General features: G+C 41.4%; 1 protein-coding gene and 1 long non-coding RNA gene across 6 annotated transcripts in view; one reads left to right on the forward strand and one right to left on the reverse strand.

Annotated features, from left to right (window-relative positions):
* TRPC7 (transient receptor potential cation channel subfamily C member 7) overlaps window positions 1-10,287 on the forward strand; it is a 64,935-nt gene extending 54,648 nt beyond the window's left edge. The window contains exons 8-13 of the mRNA XM_090150854.1: window positions 148-343; window positions 3,678-3,899; window positions 5,308-5,388; window positions 7,760-7,813; window positions 9,331-9,406; window positions 10,136-10,287. Coding sequence (XP_090006980.1) covers window positions 148-343; window positions 3,678-3,899; window positions 5,308-5,388; window positions 7,760-7,813; window positions 9,331-9,406; window positions 10,136-10,278 — 772 coding nt within the window. The 3' untranslated portion in view covers window positions 10,279-10,287. The remainder of the gene's footprint in view (window positions 1-147; window positions 344-3,677; window positions 3,900-5,307; window positions 5,389-7,759; window positions 7,814-9,330; window positions 9,407-10,135) is intronic.
* Window positions 6,625-22,149, reverse strand: LOC149915923 (uncharacterized). 5 transcript variants are annotated; one of them, XR_016471348.1, is made up of 9 exons: window positions 21,925-22,149; window positions 20,868-20,948; window positions 18,534-18,742; window positions 17,812-17,934; window positions 15,019-15,136; window positions 14,583-14,883; window positions 14,109-14,297; window positions 12,631-12,842; window positions 6,625-6,765 (listed from the first exon to the last, which is right to left on the reverse strand). It is a non-coding gene; the product is annotated as an uncharacterized LOC149915923 (long non-coding RNA). The 5 variants fall into 5 exon arrangements; XR_016471347.1 differs by lacking the exon at window positions 6,625-6,765 and adding an exon at window positions 9,378-9,878; XR_016471350.1 differs by lacking the exon at window positions 6,625-6,765 and adding an exon at window positions 11,078-11,798 and having other exon boundaries at window positions 12,631-12,781.
* Between the last annotated feature and the right edge of the window lie 940 nt (window positions 22,150-23,089).

Below are 23,089 nucleotides of genomic sequence, written 5' to 3' on the forward strand. Positions count from 1 at the left end.
AAATTTAATCTGGCATCTCCCAGGGTGATGGATAACTGCTTGTAATCACTGTGTCAAGACATCATATTTATATTGGTGGGTCGCCACTTTTATTATTAGCGTTTGTTCTGGCTAATTTGCTACCAAACTCATATTCTTTATTTTTAGGGTAGAAGAAAGTTTTAAAACCTTATTCTGGTCAATATTTGGCTTATCTGAAGTGATATCCGTGGTGCTGAAGTACGATCATAAATTCATTGAGAATATTGGATATGTACTCTATGGAGTATACAACGTGACCATGGTGGTGGTGCTGCTTAATATGCTAATAGCCATGATAAACAACTCTTATCAGGAAATTGAGGTAAGACAAGAAACTGGGTTATGAACACAATATGCATAATTATTATTGATAATGAAAATGTGAAAAGAACAAGGAAGTTGTTGTTTATTCCACATGCAAAATTGGAGCACTATTGAAATACAATTCTTACACAGAGTCAAGGCCGTATCAGTCCCAAATTAGGGCTGAATTAATAATTAACAATGAATCATTTCTATAAAAACTTCAACTTCCTTGTTTTTAATGACCATCTGTGAGCAATTTCAATTTCCTTTGCATGTATTTAATGAAAGCAGCTTGTAATATTTTTTACTCCCTACATTGGTTGCAATAATTTATCCACCTTAGCTATGTTGTTTCCTTATGAGAAATCAAGCAATATTTCACTTGTTTCTTGCCCTATTTTCTACTGGCTAAACACGCAGGCCCATTTAAGGCTGAAGCTCACAGATACACACCTTAAAATTCCTTGTTTTCCAATTACCAGGTACAAAATTTTGGTATATATTTTTTATTTTATTTTGAGGCATCCCTGGGCTCACAAATCATAATGGCATGATCAACAAAAAAAAATAACAAACCAAACCAAAACAAAAAAATAAACAAAAAAAAAACCCACCAGCATGTAAAGAATATGAATACAACCATTACAGAACATGAATAAGTATCTGCAGAAAGGCGTTTGCAGGGTTTACCCAACTTTGTTCAGTAGCATTGGTAGAAGCAGGCTGGGTTTGCTAAGTGCTTTGGACAAAAACAACTCCCTGCTAACATAAAGAGAAGAAGAAAAAGAAAGGATTAATATTTGGACAGCTTTAATGCCGATTCACCTCTTTCTTCTGATTTGCTAAATGTCAAGTTTCCGTCGCTGGGTTTGTATTAATTATTTGCTCTAATCTTCCCTCAGAACCTGACACTGCAAAAGGCCACAGCTGAAATTATTTTCTGACTGTAATGTCTGATTCCTCCATGTACTGTAGTGCAAACAGAGCTCTATCTCATGTGTGCTGCAACTGAGTCTAAATGTCAGAGGGACCTTACATGTGCTCTCTGCCCTGGATGCTTTCTTGTATGCAGAAGGTATTTTCCCAAAGTTATCTAATCACTTTGAATCATAGAATGGCTTGGTTTGGAAAGGACCTTAAAGGTCCCTGAGTTCCAACCCCAAACCTTAAGATGAAGCAGCTTCCTCAGCCTTCTACTGAAACAAGATCTACTTCTGAAGGGGTAGCAGATTGTTAATGCATTTTCTAGTTTATTGTAGTAAGTAGAGATGCTCTTGCAAGTTTGCAGAAGGAAAATATCAATAAATGTCTCAATAGGTGGCCTATGTTAGTTTTCTGCTCTATATTCAATGTTCCATGATGAACAGTTTCCTAGAAAAGCCTTTAACATCCTTCTTGGCTGCCTGGAACTTTTCAGAACTTTGTTAAAGAATATTTATAACTATCAGCAAGAGAAATGAATGTGAGCTATTCCATCCAGATCCTCCTACTTGAGAACTAGGAAAAATCTAGTAAATCTTGCACTAATTCCTTTAAATCCTCAGCAACAGAGAGATTAAGGAAAGACAAAGTCATCCTACTGACTAAATAGAAAGTCCTTTCTGTTTATCTGGCAACAGCAGTGTCCATAATACAGAGGATGGTAATTACTTAGGAATTAAATTCCATTGCAGTCAATGGGAAAATGCTTTTCTGTTAGCCAGAATTACAAAATAGTATTCTCGTGCTTTCCATTGACCGTCTTTTTTCAGCTACTTCTGGTTTTCTTCTGTTTATCCCTCAAGTATTAATGCATCCTGACCACTTTCTACTTATGGAAAGAAAAAAAAAAAATCCTTCTGCCAGCCAGAAACACTTCCATCCTTAGCTCCTTAGCTATTTAGCAGAAAAGCATTAAAAATATTAACAAATTATTTCTACTGTAATTCAGCTTTAGACTTTTGTGAGGTTCAACCCCGAGCAATGAGAAGGCTGGGCAACAGCAGTGAATGTTGCTCTGTTGGCAGAAGCATCACTGTAGCTGCAACAGAATTAAGCTCAGTTGAGGTATGCTAGTTTTTGACATGGTTTTGGAGGTAGGTAGTAATCAGAGGTTACTAATTTCAGCAGAACATGGATGTACGTGAGTATAAGGAACCAGCAGACCGTGTTTCTATCTGTGCTGCTGGCCTCTGTATAAACTGCAAAGACAACAGCTATATAGCAGCTGTATCCCTCTGTTTCTTTGCCTGATGGACGGGTCTGACCATCACCCTCTGTAAATGCCAGGCAGATCCATAAAGGGTGTGCTAGCCTTAACCTTGTCCTTGAGCTTGGAAGTGAGCCTGATGTTCATAAAGGAGATTCACAGGCACTGAGTCATGTTGGTGTGTTTTTTCCTACAGCTGCTTAAGTGGCAGGTGGTGAATGGTAGGAGAAATAAGGCGCACTGATCTGGGAATATTATGGTGGTGAACGCAATCAGGATTGATGAAGAAGCAATCTGATGATAGAAGAAATCAGTGATCTAGCCTCCTCTATGGGTGATTCCTGGCCAGTGCAGTGATAACAGTTACCTGGCAATTAGCACTGCAGTTAATCAGAGGGAATCGTTGTTGTTGTATTTGTAACTTCTCCTTTCCATGGCTGTATGTATGTTTTAGTACAGACACTTACCAGCAAAGCACAAGCGCTGGGTTGTTACTGAAAGACAAGCCCTTTGCTGTCCAATGAAAAAAGTAATGTTTGACTTAAAGAAACCACACTAGTGTGCAAAACGCCTTCAACAAACCTGGTTACTGGCCACCACTATAAAGCTGGCTGCAGCTGTGCTCCCATGTTCAAATGAGACAAAAAATACCACTCTGAAATGATTTGCTCTTCATTATCTCCTTTATTGCAGCACAGCTCTGCTCCAGCCTTCTGTGCTCCCAGCTCTGTCCTCCAAAATGCCTCTTTGTGACACTGTGCTGCGTTTCTGCAGCCTTTGCTGGAGAGAAATGTGAACTTATTTGTATCCCATCTTACCCTGACCTTTCTGGCTTATGGCATTTGCCTGGCTTAGAAGGCAAAAATGGTTCCCCTGTTCCCAACTTCTTAATAAGCAGTTTATGAAATTTTTCTGTCAAGCAGAAATAGGTGACGTTCAGTCTGGTATTTGGAGGATTGTACCCTCTGTTTATTCATTTCTTTGTTTGTTTTTTCCTTTTTTTGAGATGACAGAGAAACCTAAGAAGATAACGTTCCTTTCAGGTGTCCCGTTTTAGCTGATGCTTGTTAAATCCTGCCTGTATGTTTGTTCTTATGGTAGCTAAATTCCTTTCTTTGTGCTAATTATGCATTTGGGTGTTATTTTCTCTTCCCTTTCCAAGGAGGATGCAGATGTGGAGTGGAAGTTTGCACGTGCCAAGCTCTGGCTGTCCTACTTTGATGAAGGAAGGACTTTACCTGCTCCCTTTAATCTAGTGCCAAGCCCTAAATCATTTTATTATCTCATACTGAGAATAAAAATGTGCCTCATAAAACTCTGCAAATCTAAGGCCAAAAACTGTGAAAATGATCTTGAGATGGGAATGCTGAACTCCAAACAACGGGTATGTTGCATCTTTGCTTTTTGCCTTCTGTGTAGAATAACAGATCCACGGCTGCAAGGACCTTCTGGTGGGGGTTGCATCGTTTGCAGGTTAATCAGGGACAGTGCAGTCTCTTGCTCAGCATTGTTACTTGTCTTATATCAGCACCTAGAGGGTCCTCCCAGACTTGCAGCTCGTTGTACCAAGCACTGTCAGTACACCTGTGACAGAGCAGGCACTTCTATAATGGGGTTTTCCAGAGCCTAATATACAAAGTTAAAGATCAAGGACAGAGGCACCAATAATATCCCATCTTATCTGGCTCCTAATCTGCCCAGCAGGCTTTCATGCCTCTTCAAAACATGCTCTTGCCTTTAAGTGATTTCCCAATTAATTTTAGCGCCATTACGTTAACCACCACATTTACTGCCATTCCAGGTTTGGGAACAAGTTTCCAAGCAGTTACTTAATAACACCTCCTAAATGCCTACAGCTGTAATTAGCATCTCCTCTGCTTACTTCTGCCTAGTAATGAGTAGCACTGATGGGCAGATCCTGCCTCTTCCATCTCTTCTTTGGCCACTTGAAATAGAAATGTGCTTTGGTAGCGCTGGGGTCATGTGTTCCCTGTCAAAAGCAAGCATCTGTCTAGCCATTGTCAGCATCCTGATTAATAAAAATGATATAATTATTTCTCAAGATCAACGAGGAAGTCAGGAACAAAAAGCCCTTAAATAGGGACTTCCCTCTACATGCAGTTGTAAGGGTCTGTGTATATTAGCTCCTTTCAGTCTATAATATGAAAATTAATTCCTTTGAGTATTTATTTCTTTAGCGCTTGGACCAAAAAGTTCATAGGTGGATATGAGTGTCACATAAATCTGTAATGAATGTTGGTCTTCTGGAAGATTCTAGTTGGGAAAAGCAATAGCTTTGTTATCATCTGATAAAAAATATATATATTTATACTGTTCTATTTTTAAAAAGGGTTCAGATTAAAAAAAAAAAAAAAGTAGCAAATTGTACAACTGTTTTCAAAGAACTGCTGAAAATCAATTCCATTTCAGAATTTTTGATAGCTGCATTGACTTGTTCTCTGCAAACCTATTTATTTTTTAAAAACTGTGCCCTCCGTTGGTAATCATCAATCCAAGATAAATACATTTCGCTTCTCTTAGCACCTCCTTAACCAAAGCTGGTCTGAGAGTACTATTTTTGCCTTGATAACTTAAAATCCTTTTTCCCAGCAGTTTTTGTTTTTCAATTCTTTTCTTTCTTTCGGAACCTTTTTAGAACAGAATGCGCTGACTTTTATTATACCCACACATTTAATCACTTCCTACCAGATTTATAAAGCTCCCTTAAGTTTGGGGTTATTCGCATGAGAGAAGCCTATCACTTCATACATCACAATGTTTTATCGTTTCAGAAAGTTCGTTTTCAGTCTAGCAGTCTGCATATGGAAAATTTTTCAGTGAAGAATGCTTACAACAAGCCCACAAGATACCAGGTAATCACAGAGCGGGGCAGAGGTGTGCTGGTGTACTGCTCTGCTGGGCTGTATTGCTTGGGTCCAGTTGGTGCCATCCCGTGATGTGCTGAGCCGTGGCTTAATGCGGTCACAGCACTCAGAGACAAATGCAGCGTATCATCCATGGTAATAGACATGGTGTTAATATAGGCCACGCTAATTAATTCCACTCATGGGTATTAAGCTTCAGAGCAGAACTGTCATTCAAGCTTTAATCTCCCATCTTGCACTGGTGGCGTTTCATTGTCATGACACCATGCCATCCCTCCTGCCTTTCCATTGCCATTTGCACGTGCTTTCTCTGTCAGTAACTTGTCCTACACTGCTAAACCTGCAACGTGGTATGGTCCAAAAACACCTATGGCTGCAGTGGTGGCAGAAGGAACCCCCAGCACAGAACTAGCACAGCTCTGTTTTACCACAGCATTTGTGCAAGCAGAAATTTTATTTCTTGTGCAAACAGATAATGGGGCAACACAATAAGCAAAATGTGTCCATGCAATTTCTTTTTTTTAATTATACAGTGAAAAAGAATCAGTTGGCAACTACTGCCTCTGGAGAGGCTGACATGAAAGAGTTGAGGAAAATAGTAGTGTGATGGGGTAAAATGTGCACTGGCAGTTCTAGGACTGCTTAGCTCTATGTTGGTGCAGCCTCCAGCACAATGGGTCCTGGGCTGTATAACAAACTGGTAATAATTTGTTCCTAGCCTTAAAAGTTGTCCTTGCTTTTATACCAAGACACCAAGGTGTCTCTAAGACTCAGAAGTGGAATTTGTTCATTCTGGCATCCTGAGTTAGCTGGTGTGACACCGTCAAAATTGAAGGGAAGAGAGATGATTGTCCTTCTCAAAGCAGCACTTTGGCATTTCTGACATTTTCCTGTACGTTCAGACCCGCAGGTAGCAGAAAGATGTGTTGGCTTCTGCTGCTATAACTTCTAAATGAGATCTCCTAATGTTTGTGGTAAATTAAGCCCTTATTTCTAGGGTTGAGAAAGCCAAAGACAGCTGTGAAAATAAGTTGAGTTTTCAAAGAAAAAAAGACATGAATACTTGTTATTTTCACTTGATTTTGCTCCTACTGGACTTGCCTTCAAATGATCTTAGGAAGTGTCAGTTGCTGTAGGAAGAAATTGTCAAATAACGCCAGAAAGGTGTAATAATCTTCATTATCTAAATGTAAAACAAGAACTTTGATAGTCTGTACAGCAAACTTTCTTCTGCAGCTGGGAAGATGTTTGAAGTAGTGGCTTCTCTGCATGTTTCCTTTAGTGAGGTTTATCAGGTGAAGCAGACCTGTGCTTTGTGTAGCTGCAATACGGTGCTCTCGAGGGATACCAAAAGATGTGCAGAACCTAAACATGAAGTAGCTTGAGAAATAGGATAAACAGCTCAACAAATAGGGTAAACAGCTGCCGTGATGCGGGGATAAACTAGTCTGAGTAAAAGAATGTCCTCATCAAACCCTCTTCAGATGAGGCTTTGAATGGAGCACTGCTAAAATGCCGTGTTAAATTCATGTGTTTGTCCCCACTCCCAGCACTGGCAGTCTGTCATGCTGTCAGCAGCACCTTTCTCTATAAAAGTCAGGAAAGGATTTGTCAGGGAAATTAGAAGGACTGGTTGGTAATTTTAGAAGCTCAGGAATATATTTATTTGACGTTTGGGGTGATAAAATAGCTGCAAGTTAAGAGATGAGCACATGTGATGGCTCACCTCACTCTGGAGCTCTTGTACTGCCCAATGGGTAACGCGTGGGTTTGAGACCAAATGTATTTAAACTGTTTCAAGTTTGATCTTCGTTATCACGGTGCTGTCTGGAAGCTTTATTCGGCATTTCCCTGTGATAAACAGGATTGTTTTGCTGAGAGGCTATTTCATTCATTGTCGCTATAAGGAACAGTGCTGGGGAGAAGGAGAAAAGCAATACTGGGGCAAAAACGAATTACTTTCCTACACCACTGGCTGAAATATCTGCTAGGTGACTAAGTAGTCTCATGTTAGGATGGCCATGTTTTTAATATTTAGTTTTTGTAGACAAATCTGAATGCGTTCTGTACTTGATGGATTAGGTGGGCACCTTTAGGCTTTTTGGCTTTCATGTGCAGCAGTTAATACAGGAGTGTATTTGAGTAGTGGCCATCAAAAATACCAGCTGCATGGGAAGTGGAGTAGACAGATGTTACCATATTTTCCAGATAATAATGATATTCATTGCTTATGTCGATTCCTTGTTTTATTCTAAATTTCCTGTCACCTGTTCTGAAACGAACAAAAAAAAATCATATATATTTTGGATCTAGGATTTCCCTACTTTCCCCAAACATTACTTCATTTATGTTTTCCCAGGTGCCAACCCTACCTCCCTCTGGATTCTACTACCTTGGCCATCTTCAACACACCGTACGTGCGCTGTGCCTCACCTCTGTTGCCTTAACTGACCCACCTGGTTAGCCAGATGCCTCTTTGAGACAAGGACAGAGTCTTTAACATCCCACATTCCATGACTACATGACCTATACATAAATGAGTGGATCCTTCCTTGATGTGCACGTGCATTTTGTACTGTTATAATTCATAGCTGGCTACTGGGAAAAAAAAAAAAAAGAGCAAGTGTATCGATTCCTTAATTTGAGTTTCACAGTCTTTGCAGTGATTTTAAGTGATGTTCAAAGCGACATGATTGCTTTGCGAATAGGTGAGCTCACGCTGAGAGGTTTTCCCTTAATAGTGGCCAGCTGCTCAAGAAAAGACATTTGCTTATCCTCTCTTGGATGTTCATCGAGCTCCCCTCTGTTTGCAGAGGATGCAGAAAGCCCTGAGGGCACAGAACTATTCATTGAATGTGTCACTCTTTTGTCTCAAAGAGAGCCCTTTGACCTCATTCTAGAAGTAGTCCAAACAGAAAAGGCTCTTCTATTTTCCTGTTTTAAGAAGCTGCTCCCAAGCAAGACAGCATGTCCTGCCTTAGCTGCCCCCTGAGACTGAGCTATGGCCACCAAGCATTGCATGCCTAAGAACTGATATAAACAGCCAATAAGCAAATTTAGGTATATTAGTTTGGACTCCTGATTGTTATCTCTGATAGAGCAATACTTTTTACATTTCTCACAGTTCAAATGCTTTTTTCCCACTGATGAGGATCTTTTCTGTAGCAAGGAGCTGGCAGTGATGTAGGCATTCTGATGTAAGCCACTGGGCAGCCTGAGACCGACCAAATTACTTTCCTTCTACATAAATAATGTGTTTTTGGAAAAATATCACATGGCAAACTTGTATCCATCATCACCTCTTACTTTTCCATTTATGCTGTTCCTTACTAAAAGTCATCGCCTGCTCTGTAAATCTGCATGATGCTCTTTTTACCCTACCTATGTCCCATAAGATCCACCATTTCTCTACAAAATTTCTCATTCTCCATTTTTGATCTCTCTTTCTCTGTCCTAAGTCTGTTCTCCCTCCTCAACCCCAAACTCCAAAGCAAGTATTTCTGTTTAACTTTGGGTTGGATGTTCAATTCATCATCATGAGTGAGTTTGTTATCATCGTTAATTAACGACTTATTTCTTCCAGTAAAGTTTATTTTATAGATACGTTAAATAGCAGCTTGTTCAAGAAATGATCTGAGTCCCAATTCTTAAATTGCTTTTGGGTCATCTATGTTTTCATTATGTCTGTGGGACATACTCTGCACTCGTGTATCCCACAAACAAAATGTGGACTTATTATAGAATGGCAATCAATCAACAACTTCAATACAAAGTAGAAAATAAATGAAAAGTCAACGATAAAAATCCCTTTGCCTCCTCTGAAGCCAGGCATCATCCATACAGAAATCAGGTGCTTGAATTTCTCACAATAAGTTGAGAATTGAGGAGGTGTGGATAAACTCATGTTGAGTGTTTCTGTTCTCTTTTCAGAAAATAATGAAACGCCTGATTAAGCGCTATGTGCTGAAGGCTCAGGTGGACCGAGAAAATGATGAAGTCAATGAAGGCAAGTGGGTTTTTATTATTGCCACAAATTAAAGCATGTCATGTTACTGCTACTGATACCTCAAGTCAAAGGATTGAGCTTAGAGAAAACCCTTGGTGGAGAGGAAGCATGCCTCAGGCTCACATGAAGGCAAACGATGCTGACTCAGAGCCACCTTTCTGCTCTGAAATGTTCCTTAGCAGAAAACATGTATCATAGAGTCTGTCTGAACAGTGTCCTGCTTTGCCTCATAGCTCTATATGTCCTTCCTTAGCAAAACCCAGTGCATTACCCATACTTAGCCTTGTCTTGGGGCCTAAGTAAAGTAGTTATTGACTGTACTGTCCATGCCCACCACAAGGACATTGCTGGAACTGAATAAGGATATACAGTGCTTCGGTATCTTGTAGGATTTGTAAGCAGATGGAAAAGACACTCCTTGTAATGCCTTCTCCCTGTTATCCTTCTGCCAACGTCCCATGTAGGCAAAAGTCTATAGATGGAGAGAGAGCAGACGAGAAAAAAGATGAATTTTCTGTACATAGTTGTTATTATTGTTGGTCCCTCTACTGCAAGTACAGATAATTTCCTATAAGCCAAATATTAAATGCATAAAAACAGTAACATCATAGAGAGTGCCACAAACACCCATGACTAAGCTCAAGTAAATAGATAATCTCTTCTGTCTTAAAACCATAGGTGTTTATGATTTATTTGATATTGTTAACAACAATGTATTGCTCCCTTTAGGAGAACTTAAGGAGATTAAGCAAGATATTTCTAGTCTCCGATATGAACTCCTGGAGGAAAAGTCCCAGGCGACTGGTGAGCTGGCAAGACTTATACAGCAACTGAGCGACAAATTCGGGAAGAACTTAAATAAGGACATTTGATGGTGAGCACAGAGGAAAGCAACTAGTTTTCTAAACATTACTCAGTCTCAACCAGCATCTTAAGAGGACAAAAACAACGCAAAAAATGGGGACCAGACTCATCTTCTATGAATTGGCAGGTGTCAGTTGGAGCATTTTGCATTACTCCTGTGTTTGGTGAATTTCCAGTTGAATCTTTTATGACACAAAATAACTTACTGGTAAAAGCATACACCCTTCGACATCAGAAATAAATGAACTGTAGGGAAGGCACCTTTTAGTTAAAGGCAGAAAAGCCAGATCTTCATCCACCTGTCTCCAGAGTGAACTGTACTCATTTACCTTAACTCTGTACTGAGCAGGAGTTGGTGAAGGCTGAAGGAAAAACGTGCCAAGCATATTCCTTGAGAATTTAAAAGAATCCTGTCCTTGGGTGTGTACTCTCCTTTTATGTTTACATGGGCATCCAGAGGTAACTTTGAACAGCATGGTGGTTAATGAAAAGTATATGAGAAATCATCTGCTGAAATGAGCAAGGCCAAGTGTCAGATACTTTTCAGATTGGATGAGAGAGTTGGAACCAGGAACCAAACTTGTTGGGTAAAACGTTCTTCATCTCTTTGCTGGAACCTGATAAAGGGATTCCAAGCCAAAAACTCCTCTGCCTTTTCCAGCTGTTTTAGCCAACCCACTAACAGATATGGTCCCTTTATACACATACCAAGCCTCTCTTTTGTCCATAGATGATCCCAGCTACAACAACAGTGTACTGAAATATTCAGTGAAAATCCACAGCAGAAATAACATATTTTGTGCTTATGTGTTCAGGACAAGGAACAGCACTAATTGATGACAGCAACTCAACTCAGCTGCTCTGCTTGGGTTCCAGAGTTCATACAGCAAGCCATAGCATGAGGTAAACTATGAAAAATGTACCCCAGGAGCTTCAAATCTTTGAAAGCATAGGAAAAGGCTTCATTTCCAATGAGGACATGGTGACAAATAAAAAATGAAAAGAAGAATGAATTGTTGAAGAGATGATTGTTCCGAGTTATGTGTTTGGCTCTTCTGGAGGACCTGGAAGGAATTAAAACCACTTCCAAGGTTGTAATACAAACACTCAGACTGCACTTTTACAAAGGGTGAGCAACGAGTCGATGCAAAGCAACTGAAGACTTGGATTGCTTGGGTTTCTACGTTTAGCTACGTGATTTCAGTATTTAAAGCACACCTTACAACTTGGGAACCGCTGAACTGTACTGTTTGTTCACAAGGTGCACCTATGAGATGACCATTGCGTTTTAGGTATCAGCTGAGAAAAACAAGCAGAAGCAGAAGGTGACCCGTGATCAGTTCTTAAGTGCCAGATGAGAACACAGATAGCCTAATAGAATCATAGTTATATTTGTACAAAAACGTTGAGGAAAAAAAAAAAAAGACAAAATAAAAAAGTGTACTGTATGTAGATCTGTTTAGAGAAAAAGCAGAATACTGTATTTTTACCTTTAATAAGATTATCTTGTATACTGTCATATTTTTACCTAAAACCAGGAAAAAAAAAATAAAATTACCTCATAATATTTTGTTGTACATTCGGTGAAATACTTGCCTGATCTTTTGGATACCCCAAACATTTTGTTGTTTTTCTCCTGTGTTAACAATGAAACCATCCAAAGAAGCAATTTTGCCATGAAACTTCTTAAGTTTGACAGAATCAAAAGGCAAACTTAAAGTATATCTCAAGGGAATGAACTTAGGGAATGGGAATTTCAGACAACAACCTGTAAACGTGACTCCTTACCAGTGGTGCTTTATTTGAAATGTTATCAGCATTAAGACGTTTCTAAAACTAATGTGGGAAATCTGCTTCTTTTGCATGATGGCTCTTGCAACGTAGTGTTATGATGAACCACTTAGATGACAACATCTATCACAGAGCACCAAATGCTGGCACATGGTGGTCTCTACATGTAATGTTTGTGGGAATGGTAACCCACTTGTCATCTCTTTGGCCTGTTTTCCTCTGCTTAAATTGGAAAATGGTGCTGATTTAAACTATTCTGCTTTCCCCATGAGAAGATGGAATATCTTTCATGGCAATGCTGCTAGATTTCCCTACCAACCACTGTGTAAAACTCATTTCAACTTTGATAAAACAGCCCTGTCTTAAAGATTTGTCTCATTACAACTCTACAGCTGGCTCTTGATCCAGGAATTGCTTCACCCTTCCCGTTCAGAGTTCTAACATCTCCTAGGAATGCAAGTAGAATTCCTTAATGCTATGGAATAATATTAACCATAATTTCCATTTCTCATTGCACCACTTACTGAGTCGGATAAGAAAGGTAAGTGGAAATGCAATGATACACTTACATTTTGCATATTTAGATGCAATGCAGTGCTCCTAAGGTCCTGTGATGCAGAAGGAAGTGTTCTCCTGGTGCTGAGTATCACATCTGTGCAGGGTCAGCACAGTGTGAGGAGCTTTGTAGAGTGATGTGGGGGCACAGCCATGTCCCAGCAGCTGCCCTGCAAATGGTGGGGTGAGCAAAGCAGCACAGCTCTGCTCTGCACACAGGAATTTGCTATGAAAGAGCATCATGTTTTCTAGAACTTCAAAAGGACACTGAAAGAGGTACAGAGAAGAATGCAGTTTGAAAGATGTGCTTCTTCCCCTTTTATGCATTTACATTCCGTGAACTATCCAGGCACTGAGATTTTTTGTATTAAAATTCATGACAAGCAAAATCCCACTTCTCCAAAGCACTTTTCTCATTTGGTCCCAGGAATACCAGCAGGAAAGCTGCATGCTATGTATTCATGTGCTACGAGCAGAAATGATGTTAAATTCATTGCATGTTTTATCCTCCAAACTCTGTTTACAAGAAATTAAAGTTAAGAGCCTTACTAAATGATCCCCAGGAGAAGTCAGGAATTTTGGAGAGGAAATATCAGAGCAGCTGGGACTCAGAAAGGAAAGATCTGGGGTGTGCAGCCCCCTGTGCTATCCCCCATTACCAGTGGCAGGCTGGCTTGAAATATGGGGGTTCTATTTCTTGAACAAATTCACAGTGCAAAGGGACATTGCTTTGGCCAAACTGTATAAATGGTTACAATATTTTATGGGAAATATGTTAGGGCATTCTCCAAATCTACTTAATTCTGCAAACCCAGCAGACCAATCAAACTGGAAGTTGGACAAACTGATGGGGATGGGAACAAAGCCATCAACCGGCCAGCACTGATGTACTGACTGCCCCAGTGTTCAGATGTGGTTTCCTTCCTTGCATCAATGCATGCTAACAGAAAGGAGGCAGCAGCAGAAAGCATTAGCATGCCTTTAAGCAGGTGAACTGCAGAGCTTTCAGCCACCAATCCCTGTAGACCAGAGATGCAAATACTGAACCAGAGGAGCTGCCAGGGGGCTCCTGGCACTTCCAGCAAGCCAAAGAAGCTGGCCTAACTGAATAAAGGAGGCACTGAGGACACAGAGAGGACAGCCCATCACTGCACCACAGGCAGGCTTCGTATCAGTACTGAGATGTCTTCACTATAGTTAAATCAGTGCAAATAGAAAGGGAGATAATAGCCAAAGCAGCCAAGTAGCTGAACTGGATGGAGAGCTTGCAGTGTATTTAGCAGCAAGTAAAAGCATACTCACTTAAGGTCACCGGAGAGAGATTTAACACAAACATGCAGCGTGATAAAGAGGATTTGAAAGGGCTTAAAAGGTTAGTGAATAGCTAACAAGTTTGTTAATATTTAAGCAATATTGATTATAATGCAGACTAATATGTAAATCTCATATTAACAATTAATTATATTGATGCAAGGATTTAATTAGGACTTACCCAGCAGGAGGGATGAGGGGTCTGGTGCTGAGATGAATTTCTCTGCTGCAGGCACTGGTCCTCACCCCGGGCAATTGGTCCACATGTACTGAGGAAGCAAAAGGCTGAAGGCTGAGATCTTCCAGAGGATAAATGTCACCCTTTAGTACATCAAAGAGCATGGCACGCAGACTTCATAGCATATTGCATCTGAAAACAGAGAAACAAATCCCCAAAGGAAACTTCTACATGTGTCAGTTGCTGTGCTCCCTCTCTCAGCTCCCTTTAACTGGATGGTAAGCATTACTTTACTTCCACCAAGTTTAAAAACTGATTTTGTGAAAAGATTTTTTTTTTTCTAATACAGAAACAGACTAGGGATTAAATCCACATGCTGATTCCCAGACAAAAGAAACAGAAGTGCATTCATCCTCCAACAAAACTTGCTGTGTGCCTCCATTTAGAAACAATACTGACTGGTTTTATCAATCATACCTGCAGCCTTCCAGGCCAAAAGTACAATCCTTCAGAGAGCTGCCCCACTCATCTTCCCAACCTCACAGCCACGTGAGCTCACATCTCTGAGACTTCCATTCTGGTCGCTTTTCTCCCCAGGTCCCTGAGCATCACCATCTCCTTGTCACACCTCACAGCATCATCAAACCTGAAGCTTTTGGGGATGACAAGCAGGCCAGCCTTCAGCCAAAAAGGGGCTGCCAATTTTGTTTGAGGAGCAGACACTGAGGGCATTTATGAGAAGCAATCCAGCTCGTGGCTCTCTGGCAGTATCTGGCTGCTGAAAAGCAGTGTTATTGAGATTAAAGAATGGCAATAAGTGAACAGCAAATAATAGCTCCTCAGAAGCAATATTCACTGCAGAGTAAAAAGACACAACTTGAGGGAGAGTTTTATATGTATTAAAGATGCTTACCCATGCGTTGTGTGCTTATTAACACCTTTGCTGTTACCCAGGCATGGCACCAAAGCTGCATTTTCCATCATGTTTCACCAACCTCTTGCATTACAGGGCTCGTGTCCTGCAGCTCTTCCTAAGGAGGAGAACAACAGAGATAGAAAGGTGCAACGTGGAACGAGAGGAAGAAATCTTAACGCTACAAGTTAAAACAACAGCCACAACCTGCAATAACCCCACAAGCCCCATATCCCCAGGCGGTCTGAGAGGAGAGCAACCACTGATTAGAGTTTCAGGAGCTTTTTTTCCTCCCATTCTCGGAGCACTACGAAGCAGGGCCGGAGCTGCACGTCGCGTCGGGGCCGGCAGGCAGCGCTCAGCACCAAGCGATGCGCAGCGCCCGTTCTCCTAAGGAAAGCAGCAGCTAGAGGAGCAAAGAAATCTCTTTCTGCAGGTTGGTTTCTCTCTCTCTCTCTCTCTCTCTCTCTCTCTTTTTTTCCCTCTTCTCTTTGTAAACTGTGCCGTTAAACTGGGGGAATGTGGAACTGAAGCTTTCTTGTTAAGGGGAAACTCAGCATTTCCCTGCTTGAATTTGGTTCATGCTCAGATGGGTTTCTCTTTCTTGCCTTGCTTATTTGTATGGAAAACACCTTGCTTGCTCCTACAGGACCTCATCTTTCAGAGTCTGGTGCTTATTTCCACCTGCATGGAGATAAAAATCTCCATCAGCAAAATCTGCACTTCATCTACATGTTGTCTTTAGGACCAGCTGTGGTCAAACACCACCTGCTGCTGACTGGAAGGGAAGGTTCAGATGTTCGTACTTACTTTGAAAACAGTATGATTTGGTTTTACACTTAATATAAGAACAATACGATCAGGTGATGCTCCAATCCATACCTACATAAGCCAAAAAGAAATCATTCTGAAATGAAAACAAAATCACATTCCAGTGCCCATAGCAGAGTGTGGGGCTGGGTGTGCTTTGAGATCCCTTCCAAAGGATCCCTCCCAACCATTCTGTGATTTCAAGTACCAAAATACCTTGGATAGCAATGCAAGTGGCAGCAGCCCCCACTCCCTTACAATACACTCCCTTGCACCCTTTCTAAATTCTAATAGGAACTCCCTCGGTCATGCATACATCCTGGAGAAGGATTTTAGCCATTAGCCTTCATTCTTCCTATGCACATAGCCTGTCCTTAGCAAAAGACACCACTTCAGTAATAAACTACACTTCCAGAAATTTATTTCTTGCTGTTCTTCTTGCAGTGATGAGTCAGAAATCTTTGCATTATGACGGCTTATACCAGTGAATTTTATGCTCCCAGATGCAATTAAGAATCAGACAAAAGCTCCAGATTTGAGTGCACCCCTCCTCTTCCAAACCTAGTTAAAACTCATTCCTGACATTTAGGTCTCCAAGATGCACCATCAGAGACTCCTCTGAGAGCTGGATGAGAGGCTGGAGTGACACAGAATTAGTGGGATGGCATCCACAAAGCTTTCTTTGATTATTATTGGAATTTTACAGCAGAAAAGCTGAGTTTTCCCAGATAAGGAAGTCATAATAATAATAATAATAATAAGGAGAACAATAATTATGATAACAGTAATAATAATAATAAAACATTTAGGAATCACACAATAACTGTATGAGCAAATATCCAATAAACCAAAGCCAGCCCATCAGCAGTTCTACGTTGGCCCCACTTCAAACACTCCCTGAAGCCTCAATGCTCTCCAGCAAACCCGAGTTCTGGGCACATTCCCAGGATAAACCCCAGCCTGCATCTTCCTTGGGCAGAGGACTGTGGCTCAGAACCATGTTGGTATCCTCTAAGTCAGCCCTTGAAACCAACCAATTCCATTGCTTTGAAAATACCACCCACGTTCCATAAAATTCAGATAGGAGATGCAGCCCACAGGGATTAATGAGGACTTGAATTTATTCCTCAAGAGCTTCTGATAGTTTTATTTTTCCACTGTGCCACTATAGTCTTCCTACACACAAAAGTCGCTCGCTTGCTTCCAGCTAGGGAAGGAACTTGATTTCACAGCAAATAAAAATTGCATTCGGGTAAAGAAAAATAAAGCAAGCAATTACTCATGCTGTACTTCAGCACAAAGTTTGCTTACGAAAATTGCCGTGCAGTGGACAAACAGTTCCAGGTGATGTTTTTCTCAGCAGGAGCTCTGCAGTTTGCAGGCTGTGCCCTCGCAGCAGCCCCCACAGTACGGGGCAATGAGAGCTTGGATTCTTGTGGGAGTTGGGAAACTCAAAGAGTGAAGTCAGGAAACAGAAAGCATTGGGTGAGCCTGCAAGACCCTTCCAACAACCCTCAGATTACAGACCTTGTGACCATTCGTTGCCATCCAAGCAGTAAAAGCTGTTAAAACACATCAAACATCCTACTGAGTGTGCCCTGCAGCCATCAGGCATTCATTTCTGCACTCCCTTTGCTGCAAGTTTTATGAGTTTGGGCAATGGGGGCTGCAAAATCTCTCAGTGATGTTCCTCACATTTGCAGTCCCAGCAGAACGTCCGGGTTTTGCCTTCCTCTGTCAATGAGTCTTTTTGATTTTCAGGTTTTTTTCCAAGTTTGAATTGGACATCAAGGGGGCAAGCAGCAGAGAAGAAACCCAGCGTTGGCTCAGCCAAATAATTGTATTCTCACTGACTAAGAAAATCTGTCTGTCTTCTTCAGCTCCCCTCAGAAAGGAAAAAATAACATTAATCTTCACTTAGCACTTTATCATACAATCATTTGAGTTGGAAGAGACTCTTAAAGGTCATCTGGTCCAACTCACCTGAAATGTGCAGGGACACCCACAGCTCCATCAGGTGCTCAGGTTATGCAGGCTGATCCTAAATGTCTCCAGGGATGGGGCAAATACCACTTCTCTGGGCAACCCATGCCAGTGCCTCACCACCTTTATTGTAAAACACATTTGGCTTCTGGTTAGGCCCAGAATGACATCATGAACCATGGCTGTCTGATGGTTGTGATATTCCTGCTTCTGCGTGTGCACCTTTTTGAGTGGCATTCAGCATAATTCAGCACAATTCTACACGTTCCATTGTTAATGTGCTCAAAATACACATTACTCAGCTTGACGCCTAGGTTTTGTCTTACAGCCATCTGGATGGTTTATTTTAGAAAGTGAACTGGAAGAACAGTGCTTTATTCACAGTTATTAAAAGGGCTCCGTGCAAACATGAGGGCTGCAGGGATGGAACTCCTCAATGTGCCTTTGCCTTTCTTCTATTAGCCTCCAGCCTCAGCTTAATCTTAGCACTTCTCCCATTCTTTCGAACGAGGAAGATAAAATTTATCATTAACCACAGTGCTTTTATCATGGTTACTCTTATTGCCCAACTTTAAACAGAAGCACCATAAATCTCACCATAAATCCACCCATCGACAACCACTGTTTGCACACCAGAGCACACGTTGACCTGCACTGGGCTGCAGCTGGGTAACAGAATCACACTTCATGTTGATGCCAATTAATATTTGTACAAGACTTACCTGGCAGTGGCAGGAAGAAAAGGAAGACAGGGTCCAAAAGCCCTCAAGGGCAACTTCTTAAACCGTGCACCAACAGCTCAGTGCCTGAAGTGGCTGGAAAACATCCCTTGACTTTCATCTTCCAAGTAAATATTTTTTCCTTTGGATGAAGATGTCCCAGTCAGCCTTTAGGGAGGCAGGAATACACCCAGCAGCCACAGCAGAATGAGCTGAAATGGTCACAAAAGGTCACTGAAATGGTTTTATTGTAAATATGGACCTGGTCATACGTGGCATTCACAGTATTACCCACTTGGTAACTACAGGGTATTTTCATGGCCCATAAGGTACTGCAGGATCATCTGCAGCAGCTTTTACCCAGGTTTTCTCCTCAGAAGAAGCTGTGGAAGGTTTTCCATCCCTGAAACACTCACTAAAGGCTTTGGGGGCTGAGTTTGCCTTCCTGTGTGTGTCATAGCCAATGTTGCTTGTTTAGAATGTTTCCATTTGTAAGTATTGCACAATTGAATGAAGCGAGGTGCTTTGATCACATAATCATTACATCTCCCCTGCTTTGAGGCTAACTGTGCAGCATGGCAGAGTCTGTTTTAATCCCCAGGTGGTGCCAATAAAAACAAGAACTTGTAGTTTAAAACAAAGCTATCTGTGGTCTTCTATTCCTTTAACAGCTAATGATAGAACAAAACTACAAAATATAGCAATGATCCCACAGCTGCAAACTACCTGTTAAAGCAACACAAGATGTGCAAAGGATGCCTGTTAGCACACTCGAAGCCAATGAATCATCTCTGTGTGTATGGGAGGGCATTAGGATTGCAGATTTCATTTATTTTGCCGGTACCTGTCAGAGCCAAAATAGAAGTGCATTTAACAGGGGATCAAAACCCATCACTACTAGGACTGGGATGGAACCTCTTCAATTGTCAGATTTCACAGCAGAGGCTGCATGATACTTTGGCAGGACTTTCATAACCCTACCATGTCAGAAAATCATAGGACTGCTTGCAGCTTGATCTGCAAAGCAATTGCTAGTTGGGAAAAATAAGTGAGAACATCACCCATTGTATTTCACAAAGCATAGAAATGAAAAATGATAACAGGACAGAGAATAGATTTGGATGGCTGAAACAGATGGATATTCTCAGCATAAATGGCAAGTGTCACTTAGACACAGCAATTTCTTCCCTGCTGTAGATTTTTAACAAGAGAAACAAGAAGATTAGTAGTGTGGATACCACGAGTCTGCAAAGGTCTCTGTGATCTCAAGTAAGGTGAATTTACCTATAGTGCTCTCAATGGTCTCCAGGGAAGCATTCTTACTTGGCATCAATTGACACAGAAAGATCAATGAAACCATGTATACAAGCTGCAGTTTTTGCCTGGCTCTTTCTCTTCCATTCTATTTGTTTGCACAGAGGTACCGTTTATGGACAGATTCCTCCCCAGGACGATTTGTGCTAACTGCACAGTGCCTCCAGTAAACTCATTTTTCTTTAATCCCCTTTGGTACAGGGGCTGACGAAGGCAGTTGTGATTCCTGGATCTATGCCCTTGGCAAACTTGTGATTAATACCACCTCTTGGTCTTAGAGACTTGGGATTTAAAGAACGCTGTGGTTGAAAACTTGAATCTGCCAGACCACAGGAGCCTGAAGGATTTTCAGTGCCACTTGTTTCCCCTGTGGCATCAGATTAGTCTCATTACTACATTATTTTGTCCAGACTTCACATTCCCAAGAAAAGTCCTATAAGGGTCCCTTGCAACTTCTTTATGTTGTACACAGAGAAACACACTCATGCATTTCTGCTGCTCTCTCCTCTGACACTCCATTTTTACTTCATTCTGCTGATTCTTCTCCGATATAAACCTGAGTAATTTACATTTTTTTTAATTATTTTTTTTCTACTAACTCTTTCACTTGTTTCTTACTGGTATTTGCATTTCTCCCATGCTGGAGTGATCAACCCAGAGAGGGCAGGATGGAAGTCTTGCAGGCTCAGCAGAGTAGTCCTCTCCTAGAAGACCTGTGGGGTTGTGTACCAACCATACAGTAGTCTTTTTTGAACATCTAATAAGGGTTAGATTTACAAATATGGCCATCAATCCTGATGACGTGTATAGAATCACCCTGTGTATATAGAATCGTTAAGGTTGAATAAGACCACTAAGATCACCAAGTCCAACACCAACCCATCCCCACCATACCCACTGACCGTGTCCCCATGTGCCACATCTCCAGGGTTCTCACACAGCCCCAGGCATGGGGACTCCACCACTTCCCTGGGCAGCCTGTGCCAGTGACTGACCATGCAGTTAGGAAGGAGCTAAGCTCACCTTTGTATTTTGTCTCAGGGGCTTCTTCTCTGGTCCAGCATCAGAAGGATTTGTTTAACAGTAGCAGAAGTAGACAGAGTGCTACAGTAAAAATAAACCACATCAATAGGGAAACAATAAAATCAGTGCATAGATTATACCTACATGGGAATGAGAGAAGTAGTGGTGTAGCTAGGTTGGTGCAATGCTACAAGCAAGAGTTTCTGCATATCCCAAGGAAAGATCTTTCCTCTGTGCTAGCAAAACTATTGCCTCTCTCCGTGGATTTTGGTCAGTTGTGGACAACACTGTGAGCAGCACGTGTAAGAAAGATGCTCCCACCTTTCTTTCATGCTGTGAGGTCTCCCATGGGCCAAAGAGCAGCCAGCAAACAGCCCAGGCTCCTTGGTCCCTGCTGGGACAGGCTCACAATATGCCAGCAGGCTGGTTTGGAATCAAGTCCTCATTCACCTCTGCAAAGGTGAGAAGCGACAGAAAGCAGTGCTGAATGGCTGCTCTGGTCCTGCCCCAGGAGGAGTTCTCCATGGGAACAGACACGGGGCAGGTGACACACTGCTCTGGCACTCCCACTGTCCCCTTCAGGGCAGTGTCAGGAGGAACACATCCAGCCTTGGCTCTCTGACACTGAAAGGACAAACCGAGTCTGACTTAATGACACTACCTAAAGAGAAAGTGCTCATAGTGCTGGGGATTTAAATTATTCTGGCATACATTGCTTCTGGCATGAACTGTTGGCATGGAGACTATTGCAAAATGTAATACAACATAAATAAAATATTAATGGCACACGAGAAACTGGAAGTGATTTAAAGAGATACTGAGCTGCCAACTGAGTTTCAGTTTGGAGTTTATCATGCAAACCAGGGAAATTTACGATTAAAGCTACAAAGGGCAACAGAGAACACTCCTGCTCTGACAAAGTACCTTGGGCCCTCAGAACAACTCAGAAAAGACTGATTAGGCAGAGGGATGAAGTATTTCCTAAAACTTTTTTCCCACCAAGAAATGAAAGAAGGAAAATTGCTTAGAAGAGCACAGGTGACATCACATCATTTACCAAGATGAGAACAATGCTGCCATAGCTTCATCATCTTGGGCTGCCTTGGCAGGAAAATCAATTCCCAGAGTGGAGAGAAGGCAACAGGAATGGGAATCGGCAAGGCTGAGCTGAGTGCCCAGAGCTGGCAGTGGTGCTGGTGTTCCTTAGCATGGACGTAGACCATGAGGTTGAAAATCAGGTCATGTATGTTGAGATATGAGGTTTCCACAGGCTCAGGTGATTGCAAAGCTGTTAATAAAACATAATCATAGAATTATTATGGTTGGAAAAGGCTACTAAGATCACCTAGTTCAAGTGTCAATCCATCAAATGACAGCAAGACAGTTGGCAGGACAGAAGGGACAGAGCAGCTCCTGAGCCAGCACAATCAATGCCTCAGAGCCAGCTTCACTATACTGTAGTAGCTGGCCTCAGTGGCTTTGCATAATAGAGTCACAGAATCACCAACATTGGAAAAGACCTCCAAGACCATCTAAGTCCAGCCATTCACCACTATTTCCCCACTAAGCTGTGTCCTTTAGTACAACGTCTACACATTTCTTGAACACAATTACTTATTTTACCCCAAAGCAACGCATTTGTAATTTATGAATGTCCAAAGGAATGGGAAATAAATCCTCTCTCCTCACACCCCTTTTCTCTTTGTAGGGTTTTGATATCCACATCCCTTCCTTCAAGACCTGTTGCTGGTTCCTCAATGTATGTAAATATCATTAAAAATGAATACATTTTCTGAAGCCTGATAATTTGCAATTTACATAAATCATAAGAACTATTCCCAAGGAGAGTGAATTGGAAGAGAAAGCCTGAGTGGTCTGGGAATAACTAAGTCTATCTGATCTAAATATCTATGAGATAGCTGGAGATGAAAAATTTCCATATACAATGCAAAACATCAGCCATAATTTAAAAGCCCTGTCTCCAGACAATAGAATTCTCCCAAGTAACAATTCTAACTGCTGAATTTCTTACACAGAACTTGCAGATCTTCTTACTGAATGCTCCATGCATCGCAGAGCAGCACTGCAAACATGGAGAACAATGGAAACTGCAGTATAATCACCAGCAATTTACATACATTCGTTAATTTGCTATTCAAAATGAACCAGAGAGACAAGGGCTCTGTCTGCAGGTGCAGATAAATCAAGTCTCTGCTTGTGCA

This window comes from Phasianus colchicus, chromosome 15, assembly GCF_987193195.1.
Source record: "Phasianus colchicus chromosome 15, bPhaCol1.hap1.1, whole genome shotgun sequence".
NCBI lineage: Eukaryota > Metazoa > Chordata > Aves > Galliformes > Phasianidae > Phasianus > Phasianus colchicus.